The sequence below is a fragment of the Rhincodon typus genome, chromosome 45, assembly GCF_021869965.1.
Source record: "Rhincodon typus isolate 14 chromosome 45, sRhiTyp1.1, whole genome shotgun sequence".
Taxonomy (NCBI): domain Eukaryota; kingdom Metazoa; phylum Chordata; class Chondrichthyes; order Orectolobiformes; family Rhincodontidae; genus Rhincodon; species Rhincodon typus.
In genome coordinates, this window is record NC_063376.1 from 9,284,613 (window position 1) to 9,301,850 (window position 17,238).

The 17,238-nt window shown below is 45.6% G+C and overlaps 2 protein-coding genes across 2 annotated transcripts in view; one reads left to right on the forward strand and one right to left on the reverse strand.

The window, feature by feature from the left end:
* Window positions 1-13,590, reverse strand: part of gps2 (G protein pathway suppressor 2) — a 39,185-nt gene extending 25,595 nt beyond the window's left edge. The window contains exons 1-4 of the mRNA XM_020512153.2: window positions 13,467-13,590; window positions 12,585-12,712; window positions 7,614-7,723; window positions 6,944-7,062 (exon numbers count right to left, since the gene is read on the reverse strand). Of these exons, the coding sequence (XP_020367742.1) occupies window positions 6,944-7,062; window positions 7,614-7,723; window positions 12,585-12,678 (323 nt within the window). The 5' untranslated portion in view covers window positions 12,679-12,712; window positions 13,467-13,590. The remainder of the gene's footprint in view (window positions 1-6,943; window positions 7,063-7,613; window positions 7,724-12,584; window positions 12,713-13,466) is intronic.
* Window positions 13,591-13,673: 83 nt separating this feature from the next.
* LOC109912718 (neuralized-like protein 4) overlaps window positions 13,674-17,238 on the forward strand; it is a 107,428-nt gene continuing 103,863 nt past the window's right edge. The window contains exon 1 of the mRNA XM_048620064.1: window positions 13,674-14,032. Coding sequence (XP_048476021.1) covers window positions 13,868-14,032 — 165 coding nt within the window. The 5' untranslated portion in view covers window positions 13,674-13,867. The remainder of the gene's footprint in view (window positions 14,033-17,238) is intronic.

The window sequence follows — 17,238 nt, forward strand, 5'->3', positions numbered from 1 at the left end:
AAAGGAATAATTTGTGAATCTGTAAAACAGATGCATGCATCTGGACGAAGAAACTCAACCGAGTGAGATGACAAAGGAATCAGCTCCTGGCCTTCAGAATGAGGAAGAGACTATAAGCTCACCAGGGAGATCAAAAAACCTTCTAAACTCCAGATTGTCCAAAGCCCATCCAACATTAGGACTGTGATACTCTCCATCTGACTAGATGAGTCTAGCTCCAACAAGACTCGAGCTCAGCACCATCCAGGACAAAGCAGCCTGTTTAACAGGCACCCTATCCACCATGTTTGACATTCACGCTGTCCATTACTGGCACACAACAGCAGAGTATTTGACACATACAAGATGTACGGCAGTAAATCACCAAGGCTCGTTCAACAGCACCTCCCAAACCCATGTCCTCTATCACCTACAGGACAGACATATAGGAGCACCACCACCCGCAAGTTCCCCTCTGAGCTCTACATAATCCTGATGTGGAACTATATCATTGTGTTCACTGTTGTCAATTCAAAACCCTAAAACTCTCTCCCTAACGGCATTGTGGGTGTACGTATAGCAAATGAACTGCTGTGGATCAAGAAGGCAGTTCACCACCACCTTCTCCAGGGCAATCCAGTCTAGGTAATAAATCCTGTGTTGCTAAATGATAAACAGGGTATCAGTTCTGCCTGTGAAAGTCATTTGAACTCTAAGATAAGATTACGGCCTCATAGTCAGTGCCCTTTGACTGCCTAATTATACCAAAGACTCTGCAATATTATTAGGCTGTTGGAAAGTTAGGCCAGCTATGAACCTGGCTGTGTCGTGAAACAGTGACTAAATGCGATCACTGGCCAGCAGTTATACACTCAAACCTCATCCAAGGAGGCATTTGCATTTAGGAAGGCTGCTATTCAGGGAAATCAACTGATTTCACATTGTCACTCCTTTGCTTTTCAATGCATCGCATAGTTTTTGATCTCGCAGCTGAGTGACAAAGGCTAGGAATGTTTGGTTCAGGGTTGAGACAAACAGGCCTTGGAAAATTTGCAAAATTGGAGCATAGCTGAATACCTCAACCTGCACTGCCAAGAGTCAGGATTTTCTGAGGCAGGAAAAAGAAAAATAAAATTTCAGAACGTCAGGTAGCCAAAATGAAAGTTATGAATAAAACTTGGCAAGGATGTGTTACGTGGACATCAAGCTATGTTAAAAATACCAGTATTTCTATAAGGCAGTGCCTTGGTACATCTCAAAAAAGAACCATATACTTCACATGAAGCACATTAAAGTGAAGCTGCATGGCTTTTTGCACACAGGGTAAGGTAGTAATGCACAGCAAGATCCCAACATTGAGAACTGAGGCAAGGAATAGTCTGCTCCTGTCACCCAATCCAACCCCTCACCCTCCAAACTGACTGCACTCCGTGCATTTAGATCCAATCCTGATTTTGTTATTAAGTCTGCTGATAGGCGTGGTGCGGTTGTAGATTGGCATACCGACCTCTACATTGCAGAGGCCGAGTGCCAGCTCTCAGATACCTCCTCCTATCTGCCCCCATCTCTGTTTCAGGCTTGCTGCAGTGTTCTAGCGAAGCTCAGCGCAAGCTGGAAGAACACCACCTTTTCTGCTTGGGGACCCTGCAGCCCTCAGAACTCAACATCAAGTTCAATAATTTTAGGGCTTAAACTCTCCCATGTCCTAGCCCCTTACCCCACACAAAGGCCTGGTCATCACATAGCCTGCCATTACACACTACCTATTGTTAGTCACTAACAGTCCCCATTAACAGCTAATCACCCTCCTAGCCACATTGTTATCAACTCCTTTGTCTATTCAACTGCTCTTCCCTCTCTTTGGGCTCTATCCCAACCTATTGCTTACTCCTTACCCCACCTACCCCTACCTCTACCTGTACCTCTACCTCTACCTCTACCTCTACCCCACCACCCCACCAACCCAAACCCTACCTTCCTCACATAAACCAACAATTTTGTAGCTGCCATCTGTTCTGAGGAAGGGTCACCAGACCCAAAAAGTTAATTCTGATTTTTCTTCAGAGATGCTGCCAGACCTGCTGAGCTTTTCCAGCAAATTCCATTTTTGTTCCCGATTTACAGCATCTGCAGTACTTTCGGTTTTCCTTAGGTCTGCTTCGCTATTCAAAAAGTTAATGGTTGATCCACATTCCCACCTACCACTGCCAGATTCTTGTTAAGTAAGGTGGGAAATTATCTACCTCTGTCTTAAAAATATTCAAGAACACTGCTTGCACCACCTTTTCAGGACAAGGACTCCAAATACTCATGACCAATGTCCCCTCTAAGCTGCCCAGCAGCACGCAAATGCCGCTGCTCCAGTGTTCCGTGCATCGTGATTGGCTCGCAGATATCAACTGCAATTTTTGGCTTCTGGTTCTAGAGGTCCATGCTGTAGGTAAAAAAGTTAGAGGAAAGATTGCTCATAACCTTCCGAGAAAATCAATCACACCTCATCTCGGTTTACTGGGTGACCCCTGATTTCTGAACCACGTTCTAGATTCTCCCAGAGTGGAAACATCGTCTCATCCTGGGTCATTTACAGAAATGATTTGGATGGGAATACAAGACGAATGGTTAGTAAATTTGCAGATGACACCAAAATTGGTTGAATAATGGACAGTGAAGGTTACCTCAGAGTACAACGGGGCCTTGATCAGATCGGCTGAGGAACGGCAGATAGAGTTTAGATATATGCGAGATGTTGCATTTTGACAAGGCAAATCAGGACAAGGCTTATACACTTAATGGTAGGGTCCTGGGGAGTGTTGCCGATCAAAGAGACCTTGGGGTGCAGGTTCATAGGTCCTTGAAAGTAGCATTGCTGGTAGACTGGGTAGTGAAGGTGGTGTTGGTATGCTTGCCTTTATTAGTCAGTGCATTGAGTGTAGGGGTTGGGATGTCATATTGTGGCTGAACAGGACATTGGTTAGGCTACTTTTGGAATACTGCATTCAATTCTGGTCTCCCTGCAACAGGAAAGATGCTGTTAAACTTGAAAGGGTTCAGAAAATAGTTCAGAGGATGTTGCCAGGATTGAAGTGAGCTAAAGGGAGGGGCTGAATAGGCTGAAGCAATTTTTCCTGGAGCATTGGAGCTTGACGAGTGACTTTATAGAGGTTTATAAAATCATGGAGAGCATGGATAGGGTGAATAGCCAAGGTATTTTTCCCAGGATGGGAGAGTCCAAAACTAAAGGGCATAGGTTTAAGATGGGAGGAGAAGGCTGTAAGAGGCACCGAAGTAGCAACTTTTTCACGCTGAGGGTAGTGTGTGTATGGAATGAGCCAGAGGAAGTGGTCAAGGCTGGCACAATTACAACATTTAAGAGAGATCTGGATGGGTACATGAATAGGAAGGGTTTAAGAGGGATATGGGCCAAAAGCTAACAAATAGAACTAGATCAATTGAGAACATCTGATCGGCATGGAGAAGTTGGATCGAAGGGTCCGTTTCCATGCTGTACAACTCAATGACTCCATATCTATTTTGTCAACACCCCTCAGGTTCTTGCATGTTTTAATCAAGACACCTCTCACTCCTTCTAAACTCCAGTTGATACATACCTGTCCATCCATTACTTCTAAGACAATGCACCTATTCCAGATATTAGTCTGTTAAACCTTCCTCCAATGCATTGACATCCTTCCTTAAATATGGAGACCAAGGTACTACTTCTCATCTTTTGGATGTCTGCTTTTTGGGCATAAAACGTGCTCTTGGATCTTCACTGTATCAGGGAGTGGGGTAATGGAGATACCAGGAAGCAGAACAGTTTCTATGGTAAACCCCTCAGAAACAATCAGTGTGTCACGATTTATTTGAGCACAGGCACACAGAGGTGATGAGGGGAAACTGGAGAGTGACTTTGCATGTGCCAGCTGCCAGGGTCAAGCTCACTTGGGGAGGCAATAGCTCAATGGTATTGTTGCTGGACTAGTAATCCAGGTAATGTTCTGGCTTAAATCTGAAATTAAAAGTTTAATGATCACCATTAAACAATTGCTAATTGTTGTGGAAAAAGAAACACCTCATTGCAAAGACCAGGTCCTTTTACTTTTCTGTGTCTTTAACAGGGGACTGAAAGGAGAAATATTTTAAAACCAAGGATGGCTGGAGGATTGCTGCATGCTTTGGAAGCAACTAATCGGACCATCATTGTAAGCACTGTTTATACAGATGCTGGTGGGAGTTGAATGTAGCTTGCTGATGAGCTGGAGGCAAGGGCTGCGTATAAACTGAGCTTCAGCTGGTAACTGCAGCTGATTGATAACCGGTCACTAGTTCACAGATCAATGACAAAGGCTTTCTGCCTGTCAACAACTATGTGATTGGTTCTCAGGCAGCTCAACTGCTCGAGGCTGTGAACAAGACACAGAGAAATCTTCTGATCTCCACCAGCTCAGGAGCTCTGCTCTCTGCAGGAAAAGCAGCTTTAAGCCAAAAGAAAATTAGGTTACATTTTCTTCAGCAATTGCTGTAAGCTGTGACTTTTTATTAATTAAATCAAGATATTCTACAATTGTGAACCATCACCCAATGCCTCCCGTAAATTAGGGGAACCATCCAGAGAAGACCAATAAGTAGCATACTCACCATCTCAGCAGGCCTGTCAACAGGAACCACTGAAGTGCCTTCCTAGTCTTTTCCTTTGTCTATAACACGCATGATTTTTACCCTGTGCTTGACAAGGTGTGTCTATGGGGGGGGGCCGTGGTGGTTAAAGAGATGAGTTTTACCAAGTAGTCAAACGCTGGCAGTTCATAACTGTCACCCAGTAGCTAGGGTCTATTTAGTTATAGTGATTTGTTAAGCATAGAAACTTGGTCCATGCTTTCTGTCAACTGGGTCTGAAAGCTAGGTTAATTTGGGTATTGTATACTTTTTAAAAGCTTTAACTTTTGTGTTAACTTCAAGAATAGCAGGGCTTGATGTTCTGAAGTTCTACCCCAGCGAGGTATAACGTTGCTCATTAAAAGTCCTTCAGGGAAGGAAAAATTGCTGTCCTTACCTGGTCTGGCCACATGACTTCAGAATCACAGCAATGTGGTTGATTTTTAACTGCCAGCTCAAATGGCCTAGCAAGACACTTAGTTCTATTAGCCACTAGAATGTCTCAAAATAAGGAAGGAAATTGGACAGACCACCGAACATCTTCTAAGACTGGAAACAACAGGAGCAAACTCAGCCTTGACAATCACGTGAAGTCTTTTGGGGGCTGCTACCAAAAGCAGCCTCAGTCTAGTTAAGCAATAGCTGGAGAGACATATTCACGGAATCATACCTTACACGCAATATTCCAGGCATCGCCATCTCTGAATCCCCACAATCAACATCCTAAGGGCTACCACTGAGTACCAACTGAATTGGACTAACCATATCAATACTATGGCTACAAAAGCAGGTCAGAGACTAGGAATCCTGCAGTGAATAACTCATCTCCTGATTCACAAAGCCTGTCCAGTATCTGCATGGCACAAGACAGGAGTGCGATGGAATACTCCCCATTTGCCTGGATAGGTGCAGCTCCAACAACATTCAAGAAACTTGACACCATCCACTTGATTGGTACCTTCGCAACAAACATTCACTCCCTCCACCACTGACATGCAGCAGCAGCAGTGCATACCATCTATAAGATACAGCGCAGAATTTCACCAATACTCCTTCAACAGCATGTTTCAAACTCATGGCTACAAGCATCTGAAAGGACAAGGGCAGCAGATACATGGAATGCCATCACCTGCAAATTCCCATCCAAACCACTTACCATTCTTAATGGGGAAATATAGTATCTTTCCTTCAGTGTGACTGGACTCCTTCCTAAACAGCACTGTGGGTCTAACTACCCAAATGAACTGCTGCAGTTCAAGAAAGCAGTCCAACACATTTTCACAGGCAATCAGGAATGGGCAATCAACGCTTTCCGAGCCAGCGACACCCATTTCCTGTGGATGAAATTTGAAAAACTTTGAACCAGGGGTAGCTGATCTTACACTGAGGGTCACGTTGAGAGTTGTTGAATTTGCTTGGTTTTGAGTTGAGACCAAAGCTGAACGACTCACAGGTGGCTCAGTGGTTAGAACTGCTGCCTCAAAGCACCAGGGACCAGGTTCAATTCCACCTTCGGGCAACTGTCTGTGTGGAGTTTGCACGTTCTCTCCGTGTCTGCATGGGTTTTCTGGTTTCCTCCCACAGTCCAAAGATGTGCAGGTTAGGAGGATTGGCCATGCTAAAATTATGCATAGTGTCCAGGGATGCACAGGCTAGATAGACTATTCATGGAAATGCAGGGTTACAGGGGATAGGGTATGGGGGCGGGTCTGGCTGGATTGTTCTGAGGGTCGGTGTAGACTCGATGGACCAAATGGCCTGCTTCCACACTGTAGGGACGCTATGATTCACTCCATTTACTCCGCCTGACACTCCTGACAGAACAACCCTATCATTAGGCAAACCACAGCCTCTTTTTCACTTCCCACTGCTCCCCTGATTCCTGCTCATTTCCTTCCAATACTTGGCTCCAAGGTTGAAGTTAAGGTGCAAATTTTTGGCCAGCTATTTGACTGCAAGTGCCATTAAGGAAGGTGTCTAGATGGGTGCACAGAGTGTTAACCAGCCAAATCCCCTGGGAAATAGGAAATCCCCTTCCTAAACATCTGCTCATTCCGAATAGTATGTGTGCAGACACCGGAAATACAGAGGACAGGATCAGGTTTAGTCACATTACCCAAGCCTCCCTACAGAGTCAGGCTTCCATATGGTTGATCTGTGTAAGAGTAGTCAATGCCTGCGCACCCTGACAAATACCAGGGGTCAGCCAGCTGCTACAAACCAGTTATTCTACTGCAGGCAGCCTAATAGCTTAATGCAGACCTATCCAGAATCCAAGTGGGAAATCATCCAAAAGTAGGAGCCGTACCTCTGTTCCTTCATCTTGGCCCGTCGCTTCTCCTCCTCGTGCAAGACCTTCTTCAGTTGCAGAAAGAGTTGGTGCTTCTCCTCCTGCAGATTCTGTAGTTTCAGCTCCATCTTGGAGATCTGAGGACAGTGACGGAGAAATGAGTGAGGGTGGTAAGTTGAGGGCTTCACAGCATGGGGTGAGACTGATGCAAGATCCTAACACCAAGAGCCACAGACTCCACGTGATGTTTTAGCTGTCTTTCTCCAAGTGAGAGAATGCAATAATGTCCCCCACCCTTTGAGTTGCATCCATTAGGCGGGATCTTTGAAGAACAGAGTTTTCCCTTGCCCCACCCAAAACTTGACCACGTCAAGACATCAAAACAAAATTGAATGGCCCAAAGAGTCTTTTTCTGTGCTGTAAACCTCTAGAAAACTGTTGCACAGACCATGCCCTGATTCTGGCATCTGAAAATCTTTCCATGTCGCACCCTTATCCCATTGATTTCCCACAACAAGCACCTGTGCCCTCTTGAAACGAAGGGAATGGATTCATGCCAGTTGAGGGCACTTATTCCCACTGAATCGAGGCGACGCCAAACCCTTCCAGCCGGTAGTCACCTCCTCAATCTGCGTCAGAATTCAGTAGCAAGACAAACTTCTTCACCCCCACCAGTCTTGAACTTTACCTGTTCCTTCGTCTCTTCCAGTGACATGCGCTCCTCCATCTCTTTCTTCCTCTTCCGTTCCTGCTCTTCTTTCATCTTCTGCTCCATCATTTTGTCCACCTCCTCTTCCTCTGCAATGGCCACAAGAGCAGCAGTTACAGCTTTCCATTTCTTATTTTAAATTAGAGGTCTGTATCCATTGGGGTTTAGAAGAATGAGCGGTAATCATATTGAAACATACATGATCCTGTGGGGAGTGGAAAGATACCAGGGGGTTGTTTCCTCTTATGGGAAAGACTGGCACTGCAGGACATTATTTCAAAAAAAAAAGAGATAAGAACTGTTTTCTCTCAGCGGGTTATTACAGTGTGTGGAATTCTCTTCCCTAGAAATCAGTGGAGGTTGGGCTGAGATAGGTAGATTTTTGATCAATAAGGGAGTTATTGGAAAATTATAGGAGGAAATCAGGCAAGCGGACTGAAACCCCAACTAGGTCAGCCACAATCTTGTTGCAAGGTGGAGCAGAATTGAAGGGCCAAATGGCCTCTTCCTACTCCTGTCTGAGGTTTGTAGTTTTCTTATACAGTAAAGTCAGTTACATGGAATTAGGTCATAGATCAGCCACCATTTTCCTGTATAATGGAACAGGCTCGAAAGTGGCTGAATAGCCTCCTCCTGCACTGAATAAGAGGCTGCAGGAAAGAACGCTTGGGGCTAGCTCCCTGACACTCAGAGGGTTTCAAATCCTTTAGTGCACAGAGCCTCAGAGGCACCATATCCATCCATATTCCTGCCACCCACACCCACTCCCCACCATCTTGTTTTGCTGGATCAAAGGCAGCTGACTGGGTCTCAGCCCCTTGGCTCTATCCTGCCAGGTCCTGTTCAGTCTCTGGGAAACCAGGGCAACAAGGGCAACTGTGGAAGAGAAAAAGTCATGGTTTTGGGGGTAATGCATTCACATGGATACAAGATTGGTTGGCTAGCAGAAAACAGAGAGTGTGCATAAATGGTTCCATGTCTCATTGGCAGGATGTGATGAATGGGGTCCCACACCTGCTGGGGCCTCAACATTTACTGTTATATATCAATGAGAGAAGTGAAGGCGGAGTTGCTAAATTCAGAAATGACACTATGGTAGGTAGGAAAGTATGCTATGAAGGAGGAGTTTGCAGACAGACAGAGAAAGATTGAGCCCATTGGCAAAGGTCTTGTACGTTCAGTGCAATGTGGTCAAATGTGAGTTGTTCACTTTGGCAGGCATAGGGACTACATATTTTATTTGGAAATATAAACCAGCAAACTAAATTTTATCTTTATAACTGGAAACAAAAGTTGGACTGTGTGCTGTTCAGTCATAGACCACACAAGCATTTATAACTTTTGAGAGAAGTTGGATTTGATACTTATGAGATACATGCTGGCACCAAGATCCTTAGATTGGAAAAACAGAAACTGGCAAGCAACAGCTTTTGGATTGGTTGTAAGCAGAAGTTCATCACAGAACTGAGGGGAGAGAGAACAGTTGGGCTGCCATGACTCCAAAAACCCTCAGCAAACCAGATTGTGCTCGCCCACCCTCGCTCTGAATAGAAACGAACTAACACTGAAAAGACTTTGTAAAGAGAGAACTTAAGCAAGGCCAAAGCCCAAATGACGAGTCACTGACTTGAGGTTTGCCAAAGTCAACAACAATACAACACCAAAAATCAAAGAACAATGAAAAAGTCACCACACTTACTCCAGCGTTTGGACTCATGATCCACAGACATTGTTTGTTTTTGCCTATTATCCCCTGACAATATTCCTGAAAAACTGTTTGCATTGTCCTTGCCGTTTATCAACGTGTGTGTTTGGATTTCAAGGGCTTCAGCTTAAATTTGCACATTAGTAATTAATAATCTGTTTTCGTCACACATTAGAGAATAAGCTTAGTATAATAAATAGTTTTTGGTTTCTCGTTCATTAATAAAACCTGGTGTGAGCTGCTTTTCTCTTAGACGGTGATCACAGTCAGATATTAACCATCCTAGAGATTAAATTGGTAATCCTAAAACTTGTGGAATACAGGCACTTAATTTCCAATGACCTCTTTCCATCAAGGTTGTGACACTGGAAGAATCAAAAGGCAGAGTATTAATAGAATCCCTACAGTGTGGAAGTAGGCCATTCAGCCCATCGAGTCCACACCAACCCTCCAAAGAGCACCCAGACCCATGCTCCTATCCCGATAGACCTGCATTTCCCATGACTAATCCACTTAGTGTCCGCGAATGTGCAGGCTGTGGGAAATTTAGCATGGCCAATACACTAAACCTGCACATCTTTGGACTGTGGGAGGAAACCGGAACACCCAGAGGAAACGCACACTGACAAGGGGAGAATGCGGAAACTCAGTACAGACAGTCGCCCAAGGGTGGAATCGAACCCAGGTCCCTGCCGCTGTGAAGACAGCAATGCTAGCCAATGAGCCACCGTGCCATGCTGCTCAACAGAAAATAACTTTAGAACTCTGGACAGGTAGATATATCTCGGTATTTTAGTCCAGAAGTCACAAAACATTAGTATCTAGGTACAACGTGTAACCGATAAAGCTTATGGAATGCTATGCTTTATTACCAGGGAAATTCAATATAAAAATTAGAATGTTACGCTTCTGTTAAACAGGGCATTGGTGAGACCACATCTCAAATACTGCATTCAGTTTTGGTCTCCTTATTTAAGGAAGGATGTAAATGCATTGGAGACTGTTCAGTGGAGATTTACTCTCGAGAGCTGGACCAAGTTGTTTTACGAGGATTGGTTAGATGGGCTGGTCTTGTTTCCACTGGAGTTTAGCAGAGTGAGGAGTGACTTGATTGAAAGATACAAGATCCTGAATGGTTTTGACAAGGAGAACATGGAAAAAATGTCTCCTCTTGTGATTAGGGGCCACTGTTTTAGGACTGTTTTACACTTAAAGAAAAGCAAGTTAATATTTGACAGTGAACATGGCTTTGTCAATAGCATGTCATGTCTGACAAATTTAATTGATTTCTTTGACAAGGTGATCCAGGCAGCAGATGAGGGCGGTGCTGTGGATGTTGAATATTTGGACATTAGAGAGTATTTGATATGGTGCCACATGCCAGGATGGTTAGCAAATTAGAAATGTTTGGTATTGATGGATCCTTGCAGCATGGATTAGAATTTAGCTAAAAGATAAGAGCAAGAGGGTAAAGTGGGCATATCTCAGATTGGAGACAAGTTGAAAGTGATGTATCTCAGGGATCAGTGTTGGGACCCTTGCTTTTTCTGATTTAGAAGAACAATTTGGAGATGGGTGTTGAGGGCAAAATCTCTAAATTTGCACATGATACTAAGCGAGGTAGAATAGTGAATTAGAGGATGACATTGAGTGGCTTCGCAGAGATATTGGCAAGTTTTCCAAATGTGCAAATACCTGAATTTCAATGCAGAGTAATGTAAGGTAATGCACTTTGGCAGACGAAACAGGGTGAGACAGTACTGGCTCAATGGTACAACTTTGAGGGGAATACAGGAGCAAAGGGACCTCGGGGTTCACATGCATAATTCTCTGAAGATGGCCAGGCAATTTGGAGCAGTTGTTACAAAGGCTTATAGGATTCTTGACTTTATAAACAGAAGCATAGTGGAGAAAAGGAAGGAACAGATGCTACACCTCTACCAATCATTGGTCAGACCAAATGAAGAGGACTGTGCTTAGTCCTGGGCACCTTATTTACAGAAGGACGTTAAAGCCCTGGAGAGAGTGCAAAGGAGATTTGCTAGAATGATACCTGGAATTAGGAATTTTAGATACAAGAAAAGATTAGAGAAATCGGGCTTATTCTGCTTGGAGCAGAGAAGATTAAGATATGACTTTATTGAAGTGTTAAAATTTATGAATAATTTTGACAGGATAAAGAAGCATATTCTGTTTCCACTGGTTGGTATGTCAGTAACAACAGTTTCAAGATTGTCAGCAAGAAGGCTAGGAGTGAGATGAGGAGAAACATCTTTATTCAGTGTTGTTAGGATTTAGAATGAGCTGCCTGGGAGAGTGGTGGAGGTGGAGATGGAGAGCTCTGGAGAATGGGACTGGCTGGGTAGCTCTTTCAGGGATGGATAGAACAAGTAGTGGGGGACATAGGTGGAGCTAGAGAGTTAGGAAGCTTGGCAGAGCAGGTGGAGCAACAGGGGAGGCAACAGGCAGATTGGGAGTGGATAGGAGGAACAGGCAGAACAATAGCAAGGTCAACAGGCAGAGGGAGGGGACAGGCAAGGCAGAGGGAGAGGGGACCGGCAGAGAGGGAGAGTTATCCAGTTAATGCCTTAACTGACTTATGGATAGCATAGGATTGAAGATTCTCTGGATTGATTAATAGGCTGTGGGCAATGTCCTGTGAGGAATGACTGAGTAAGTAGCACCTACATTCCCTACAGGTGATCTCAACCTGATCCCTTGGATACTGAAACTGTCCTATGTGTAGAATTTGAAGAGTCAGATCCTATATATTCTCAAGTTTAGAAGAATGAGCAGTGATCTCATTAAAATGGACAAAATTCTTAGAGAAGGAAGAATGCTCCCCAGCCAGGGGAGAAACACAAAAACATGGAGAAAGAGTCTTTGAATAATTGGTCGCCATCTCCCAGATTGGCATAAAGGTCGACATGAGCCAAATGGCTTCCCCTGTGTTCCTTTGTCCAACGGTCTCCACCACGTTTGTCCCAGATGCCTGCAAAACTCTTGTGTGCTCCCCTTTTGGAAAGTCCTGCTGAATCTGCTTATGCTGCCCTTTCAAACATCTACCAGATCATAACAATAACAACTCAGCATTCCGATATAACAACAGCACATATCCCAAGGAGCCAGTGAAAGCATTACAACATGCAGCTTTTTCTGTTGAGCATTTTGCCAGATTGTCCCATCCTAATCTACCTGCCAAACATTGTGTCTACACACTCACACTTCCTTCCCGGGGCCCCTACCTTGTCGTTTCCGTGCTCTCTCCTTCATGATGTGCTGGTGAAGAGCTCGCGCCATCGCGCTCGACATCTTGGGTCGTTCCAGTAGGGCTGGCATCGTCTCTGTTTCAGAAGGAGCCAGACACTAGAAGCTAAAACAGGTGAGAAAAAGCTATAATCAGCTTTGTGTGAGCTACAGAATCGCAAGAGTGAATCAGGAAAACTTACAGTCACCACACTGTTTCCCAACACCACCTGGTGTAGCACAGCTAACTAGAACACCTAAAAGTTCCCCTCTCAAACACTTGACTTGGACCTATAGTGCTGTTTCCTCACAGCAACTGGGTCAAACTTCTGGATCTCTTTCCCTTAACAGCACTGTCCCTACACTTCAGAGACTGCAGCAGTTTAAGGTGGCATCTCACCACCACTTTCTGCATGGCAAATAGGGATGACCAGTAAATGCTGGCTCAGCCAATGAAACCCACACTTTACACAGAACGTACCACAAACAAATAACTCCGGATCAACTAGTCAATACCATTCTGTTTTGCTTCAAACCCAGAATGAGCCAGAGCCATATTGGATTAGACCCCAGGAGGACAAGAGGTCAGACTTCCCACAGATTGCATTCTCTTTCAAAACGCACTGGCTACACATAGGATGTTGTGCTCTCCCCAAATCTCCCTCTTCTTCCCTGATTCTCAACAACTGTGCCCATTCCCTCCACTCTCATCATTACTTCCTCCCCTCTCCATGCTCTACCCATTCACCCCAACCACTTCCACAAATTCCCCTCCCACGTACCCTTTTCCTCTCTCCACCATTCCTTCCCTTCCTTGATCTCCCCATATCCCCTTCCCCCAAGTCCCCATCTCCATTCGCTCCTCCTTTTCTTCCCCTCACCATTCCCTGTTTCCAGGCCCCGGGCCACTTTCCTCCTTTACTCTCCCTCTGTCTTTTCACTCCACCACCGCCATCACACTCCTCCCACCCTCCGTCACATCCGCCCCGCAGCCCTAAAGCGGGGCGGACGCCGAGAAGCGGACGACAACCTTGGCGCGCGACGGGATCGTAAAGCGGAGCGCCAGCTTTCTCCGGGGAATAGGGGGTCAAATCAAACGGCCCTGCTGTCGTAAAGCAGATTAGACACAGCTGCCCCGCAGCCGTCAAGCAGATTGGTCTCCCTGGACCTGTTACTCCCCGCAGCTTTAGGAGTCCGTTGAGAAGGCTGTCGTGAAGAGGCGGCTGTCGCGGAGCAGGAGCGGGCTGAGGGGGGGCGGTAAGCCCCTCTCTCCGCGCTCGGAATGGCGGCCGAATTCCACCTGAGGACCGGCAAGTTGGTGGCGTTGCTGAACGGCAACCGCACGGCCAAGCGTAACAAGCCGACCGAGGAGTTCAACCACGGGCTGGCTATGAGCCGAGAGCCGCTGGGGGACGGGCAGCTCTTCCAGGTCCGGATCGACAGGAAGGTGAGTCTAGGGGGAGATGCAGATATATATAACCTTCCCCCACACACACACCTTCACACCCAGGGGTAAGCTCAGTAAGAAACACCGGTGATTGAGGCCTACACCAGAAGGTGCACAGGAAGGGGAATCTCATTAGCCAAGGCAGGTAAAAAGGTGGAGCATCCCCCCCCTCACCTTTAAGATCACTGTAGCAGGTTTTGTGATTTTATTTTCTTAAATCATATTTAATCATAATTGTGACCCCTCCCCCCCCCCCCAACATCGTGGATATTGCTGCAGGATTAAGTGTGATGAGTGGAACTTGGTCCAGCAGAAAAAGCTGGAGCTTGTCCCCATTTGCAGCTGAGAGGACCCTAAGTCCCCAGGCTGGCATTTGTCTGTCGGCTCGACGTGGCTTGTCAAATAGCCCCCTGCCGTCCCCAGTTTTAAAAATTCAAAACCCCTCTCCGGTCACTTTGTAAAGATTCCTCCCCGGAATGCCCTTGGACACCATCTCGCGGGTTCCCCCAGCCCCCAAGTCAAGGCAGCCCAATGCGATGGACAGTGCCAACTCCTGGGGAGGGCCAGGTGCAGAGGCGCCAGGGAATGGAACATTGGTAGAAGGTCCCAGAAGGGCTCAAAAGGCTGGGCAGTGCTAGTGTAGAGAAAGAAACCAAGGTGATGCTTTGGTTCACTGGCCCGGTGCCACAGCTTTGTCAGTGGGACTGCACCATCTGGTTTCAAGGGCTCTTGTGTGCTTCACGTGATGGGGTGCGCCAGATGTCAGCCATCAAATACTCTCAGGACAGCTACAGCACAGGGTTCGATACAGAGTAGAAGTCCCTTGACTCTGTCTCCACCAAGCCCTCCCAAGACAAGGGCGACATGGGATTAGATACAAAGTAACGTTGCCTCTATGTTCTTCCAATCCAACATCCCCAGGACAGGAATAGCACGTGATTTCTCTACTCTTTCAGACTGACAGTAAACAGAAAGTAAAGCTTGCTCAATACTGACCCTATCAAACATGTCTAGGACAGGGGCATCACAGGGTTACATAATGAGTGAAGCTGTCTGTACACTGTCCACATTAAACATTCCCGGCACAGGGCTAGACACAGGATATACTCCTACTCTTTTAAACTGAAAGTAAAGCCCCCTCAACACTGTCCGCATAAAACACCACAAGCAGAGATAAAGCAGGTGTTTAGATACAGAGTAAAGATCTTTGTACTGTTTTAGGGCAGCACAGTGGCTCAGTGGTTAGCACTGCTGTCTTCACAGTGCCATGGACCTGGGTTCACTTTCACCTTCAGGCAACTGTCTGTGTAGAATTTGCACATTCTCCCCATGTCTGCTTGGGTTTCCTCCCACAAAAATGTGCAGATTACATGGATTGGCCATGCTAAATTGGACATAATGTCCAGGGATGTGCAGGCTAAGTGGATTAGACATGGGAAATGAGGGTTATAGGGATAAGGCAGGAGGGTGGGTCTGGATGGGATGGACTTCAGAGGGTCGGTGTTGGCTTGACATGCCAAATGGCCAAATAGGGATTCTATGATAAACTGAAATCAGAGCATCCTCTACGGTTTTAAAACTGAAACTAACATTTCCTCTACTCTTAAAACTGAAAGGAAACTCAAAATAAAGTTCCATCTGTATCAAACACTCCCGGGGCAGGAACAGCAGAGGGTTAAATATGGAGTAAAGCTATCTCCACTCTTTGAACTAAAAGTAATCTTTACGTAATGGCCCACTGATGCCATCCCCATCAAACACTCTGGGACAGTGGCAGCACAGGGTTAAATGCAGAATAAACTCCTTCATTTTCAGATACGAGTGGTGTATCACAATGATCTGTTCTGGGTCCTCTTCTATTTTTGATTTTTGTAAATGATTTGGATGTAGGAGTGGAAGGGTGAATTAGTAAGTTCGCGGACGATATGAAGGTGGGTCGAGTTGTGGATAGTGCGGAGGGCTGTTCTAGGTCACAAAGGGGCATTGATAGGATGCAGAGCTGGGCTGAGAAGTGGCAGATGGAGTTTAACCCTGAAAAGTGTGCGGTGGTTCATTTTGGTAGGACAAACTTGAAAGCAGAATACAGGGTTAACGGAAAGATTCTTGGCAGTGTGGAGGAGCGGAGGGATCGTGGGGTTCATGTCCACAGTTCCCTGAAAGCTGCCATCCAGGTAGATAGAGTTGTTAAGAAGGCGTATAGTGTGTTAGCATTCATTAATAGAGGGATTGAGTTCAAGAGCCGTGAAGTTATGCTCCAGTTATACAAAACCCTGGTTTGGCCACATCTGGATTATTGTGTCCAGTTCGGTCACCTCTCCACAGGAAAGATGTGGAAGCGTTGGAAAAGATGCAGAGGAGATTTACCATGATGTTGCCTGGAATGGAGGGAACGTCTTAGGAGGAAAGGTTGAGAGAGCTAGGGCTTTTCTCTTTAGAACGATGAAGGATGAAAGCTGACTTGATAGAGATGTACAAAATGATCAGAGGTATAGATAGAGTGGACAGCCAGAGACTTTTTCCTAGGGTAGAGGTAGCTATTATGAGGGGGCATAGTTTTAAAGTGAGTGGAGGTAGATATAGGGGAGACACTCAGAGAGTGGTAAGGGCGTGGAATGCATTGCTGGAGAGGGTAGTGGAGTCAGCCTCATTAGGGGCATTTAAGCGGCAATTAGATAGGCATATGGATGATAGTATAAGTTAGTGGTGGAGGTTAGATAGACCTTAGGTTTCGGGTAAAAGTTCGGCACAACATCGTGGGCCGAAGGGCCTGTACTGAGCTGTACTGTTCTATGTTCTATTTCTTTTATGAAAACTGGAAGTCCAAAATAATAATAATGAAACTGGGCATCGATTTGCAACTGAACATAAATTAACAGTCAAATGGAAACTTACAGAACGAAACAGAAACTTAACTATATTAAAATAATGCTATAAACCCATAGAGTCATAAAGCACAGAAACAGATCCTTTGGTCCAACTTATCTGTGCCGACCAGGGATCCCAATCTGGAGGGCTTACTCATTTGCCAGCATTTGGCCATATCCCTCTCAGCTCTTCCTATTCATATACCCATCAGATGCCTTTTAAATGTTGTAATTGTACCAGCCTCCTCCACTTTCTCTGGCCGCTCATTCCATACACGAACCACCCTCTGTGTGAAAAAGTTGCCCCTCAGGTACCTTGTAAATCTTTCCCTCTTGCCTTAA